Source organism: Solanum tuberosum, unplaced genomic scaffold, assembly GCF_000226075.1.
Source record: "Solanum tuberosum cultivar DM 1-3 516 R44 unplaced genomic scaffold, SolTub_3.0 contig00130, whole genome shotgun sequence".
NCBI lineage: Eukaryota > Viridiplantae > Streptophyta > Magnoliopsida > Solanales > Solanaceae > Solanum > Solanum tuberosum.
This window is the reverse complement of record NW_006240535.1, coordinates 924-4,778: the sequence shown is the minus strand read 5'-3', so window position 1 is coordinate 4,778 and position 3,855 is coordinate 924. Positions and strand designations below refer to the sequence as shown.

General features: G+C 33.2%; 2 protein-coding genes across 2 annotated transcripts; both read right to left on the bottom strand.

Annotated features, from left to right (window-relative positions):
* Positions 1-100: 100 nt before the first annotated feature.
* Positions 101-892, bottom strand: LOC107059376 (zeatin O-glucosyltransferase-like; the record flags this gene model as incomplete). The annotated part of the gene is made up of 1 exon (XM_015305893.1): positions 101-892. A coding segment is annotated over exon 1 (792 nt), but the record flags the coding sequence as incomplete, so codon positions are not given.
* A 1,424-nt stretch (positions 893-2,316) lies between these two features.
* On the bottom strand, positions 2,317-3,615 carry LOC107059375 (uncharacterized). The gene is made up of 4 exons (XM_015305892.1): positions 3,175-3,615; positions 2,995-3,055; positions 2,691-2,908; positions 2,317-2,595 (listed from the first exon to the last, which is right to left on the bottom strand). The coding sequence occupies exons 1-4, from the start codon at positions 3,613-3,615 to the stop codon at positions 2,317-2,319; spliced, it is 999 nt and encodes a 332-aa protein (XP_015161378.1).
* Positions 3,616-3,855: the final 240 nt, after the last annotated feature.

The following is a 3,855-nucleotide window of genomic DNA, read 5'->3' as shown; positions in this document are numbered from 1 at the left end:
CCCATATAAATTTATGGCTGCTCTGTTCTAAACCAAGCGCGAGCTCATTGACTTGCTCTTGTGACAATGTAGTGGTTGTCCCAAATGACACGAATATTACCGAATTAACATCTTGTTTGTCGAGAAATTCCAGGGACACATGTTGAGCACTCTTATTGTACAAATCAACTGATGATTCGAGCAGCATGTGAAATGGACCAAGACACCACACCGGCGTAATATCCTCTGCATGAATGGCAAATGAATCAAGATACTTGTCTTCCAATTCTCTGAAGGAGTTCAAGACAGCTCCAGAATTTAGCTTCCATTCACGTTCTTCTTGTATATACTCCTCCAGATGTGGCCCAAAAGTGCTCTCCACCGTCGGAAACTCATCGCCTAGTTCCTGAATCAACTTGTCTTGATCTTCATCAACTATATGAAGAACTTGTCTGAAAGTCGAATACCTAACGAAAGATGAAATGGAGTGGTAAGAATAACACTTGATGTTGGGTATTGAATGCAGATCCCTTATATAAGTTATCATCAAACAATCATGAATGATGACCAATCTTTTAGTATTTTTGGAGAGTACATGGCATTTTTCACAAATAGACTCCCCTAGATTTTCCAACAACAAATCTTTATCACTTTCTGCCTCAGTTGTAGGTACTGAGAGGTCACAGAAATGCAAATTTTCATCCGTGGCATTTCGTCGAACACCGTGAAGGCGTTTCTTCAAATCGTGGTTTCGGGCAGTTAAGCAGAGGAAGTGTACAGGAATGTTGTGTGAAGCAATGAAGCGAGAAAGGAGAAATAATGGGTTGAGATGGCCATGTTCAGGCCATGGAACCATGGCTACAATTACTTCATTGAGCTGAAGATTATTCTCTGATGAGTTGTTGATAGCCATTGACAAAAAATAAATGATAGATCTGAGTGTGTTGTAAAGAAAATCAAGTTTTGTATGTATGCAAGGCGACTGCACCTTGCAACTATTCTAAATTAAAAATAAAGTGACTCGTGATCAAGCAAATAATATAACGGTAAAATGGTTGGAATATAAGTCCTTATTTGCATTAACATTGACACGTCAGAATCTGAATGTACATCTGAATAATCTAGATATTATTTTTAGATCTTAGCATTAAATAATTAAATTTGATTGTTTTTCAACATTTAAATGTACATAATCTATTGACGACTAGTGTATTTGACATTGGATCAAGACTAAATTCAAATTACTAACGAATTACTTAAAATAGCTACCTTTCAAACTCTTCTGGTCAAATTTTACGGGCCATGAATCGCTCATGTGAACCGATCCAAATTCGACCCATTTTATTTTCTCTTAAATAAGAGGATAAGAAAAAAAAAATTATTACAAATTTAGATTTATCAGATCCTAAAAATAATATTGAACATTAGGTGGAAACCTAAAAAAAAAAAATTAGTACACAATTGCTTCATTCCAATTATGAATAGGATATATATCAAAACAATTACTCCCTCCGTCCCATTTTATGTGGCAACATTTCCTTTTTGGTCAGTCCCAAAAAGAATGTCACATTTCCTTATATGGTAAATATTTAAACATACAATTCCTCTTTTACCCTTATTGGTCCCACTTAATTTTAAAAATAATACTCCTATTTTTTTTATAAAAGGTCATCAATAATTAATTGAACCTGCAAATTTTCTCTTTTCCCTATAAAAACAATGTTGCAGCTTTTTGTTGTATATGACTAGAATACCATTCTTTACTCCATTTTTTTTCCTAAGCATTTTGTACTCTTTCCAATTTGTATAAAAAAAATTTTGTCCACAGTTATTCTTCGTTCTTTCTAATGTTTCACCAAGGAAAAAAGATTTGCATTTCTACATTACATTGCTTCCTTATTTTTTCACTAACATTTTGGGGCTTTCACTTAGTAAGGTAATGATTTTAATGAAAAGTATTCTAACATGAATTTGATGATTATCTTAAATTACAATCTATTTAAGGAAAATCAAAAACTTCAAATTCAAACTAGATAGTGAACAATTCAATAATAATCGTTTCGTAACATTGCTCTCAACTTACAATTTTAATTCAATATCAATGAAATTTGTTTTTAAGATTAAATTAGCAATAAGGCACCCAAAAAAATGGTGACAATGCTACAAATAATTCATGCTACTTTGGATCCATCGTAGTTTTTGTTATACTTTCATAACTAATTGCCATAAGTACAAAAAATTACATATGGTTTTCATTTGTTAAATTTTTCTATGTTCCTGCAAAATTATCAAAAGTGCATTTCAAAAAAGAAAATTTTGCCATACTAGTAATCCATATCATTGTTGAAGTAGAGTTGAAACATGATTGACAATACCAATATCACAACAAAGTTGAAGAGGAAGATTGTCTTCTCTTTCTAATCTGTTTTTGTTCAAATGAGGCACTTTGTAGTTGTTGCCTCCATTATCTTTCATCACCTCAATCATACAAGATTGTAAAGTAAGAAATACATGGTTGAGTTGTTCAACCTTCATTTCATCAAAAGATCTTTCCACTGCTTCCACTAATTCATCAACATTTGAAGGAGCCTTTGGTATTGAAGAGATTGGATTGCTCTAAAAAATCCAAGTTCCAACACATTTAAATCAGGGCTGTTAGGTGGTTGAAAACATAGACAAATGTCGAATCCATCTTTTTGGGCAGCCTCAACAAATTCCAAATCATTGACACCAATATGTGGTCTTGCATTATCTTGTTGTATAAAGATAGGAATGTTTGAATCTGAAGCTGGCCATTTTGATCTAATGGCAGGAAGAACTTTCTCAATCAAACAAGCCCTGGTGATATCTTTAGTTACTGATATAATGGGTTTTGTTTCGAGAGTTCCTGCTGTTTGATTCTTGCTATTCCGCTTAGCTGGTTCCTTAACTACGAAAATAGCTCAATTCCATTTTCATCAAATCGAGGACGAGCAACAGCAGCCATAAACATAACTTTTGAAATAAAATTTTTACTTTTGCAAGAGCGATATGGATCAGGCTCATGTTCTTCAGGAAGTAGGTAGTACCTTTCACTCTTTTTAGATAAAAAAACCATTTCTCGTCAATGTGAACATAATTAAACATATTCACAAAATTCGGATTTGTCTGAATTGTACTTTGATCAAGCATTGAAAAGCAAAATTCAAGTCGTACCTTCTTATTTTGTTCGGTTAGTTGAGGCTTAATGGAATTGGTATGTGTCCGAATAGTGCCATCTTTTATTCGCCGAAAGACATTTGATTTTGCCATGTTCATCGCAAAAGCCAGAGATCGAATATTTGTTCGACGACAAAGTGGAGTTTCTTTAACTTGATTAATGTCAACTTCCACCCGTTTTCTTCCAACTATGCCTACAAGTTTCGAAGACACATCCAACGGTGTACCATTATCAACAGATGATTTACATTGCTTCCAAATGCGTAAAATAGTTCTTCTTGATTTGTTGAACAAAATACCATCTTGTTTTAAAGATCCATATTTTTGTTTTCCTTCCTTGCTTTCTTTCAAAAGCCAATCTGCAATGGCTTGACGTTCTTCAAATTTTAATCGCTTGTTTCTAGTGGTTGGATCTTCCGAAAATACAACTATACTCATTTCTGGAGTATAAGCAAGAACAAAAAAAAGGAGATGAAAGAAAACAATACAATAGTCTTGCAAGAGAAATTATTCAAAGGAAACAGAGGGAAAAAATGACATGAAAATATAAAAAATATCTCTCTTAATAGCACTTGCTGAAAAAATTCAAACAAAATTATGATTTCGCGCCATAAATTTAATGTGATTTTGGCGCCACAAATCGAAAAATAATTGAAATCAAGAAGAGGATTTTTTTTC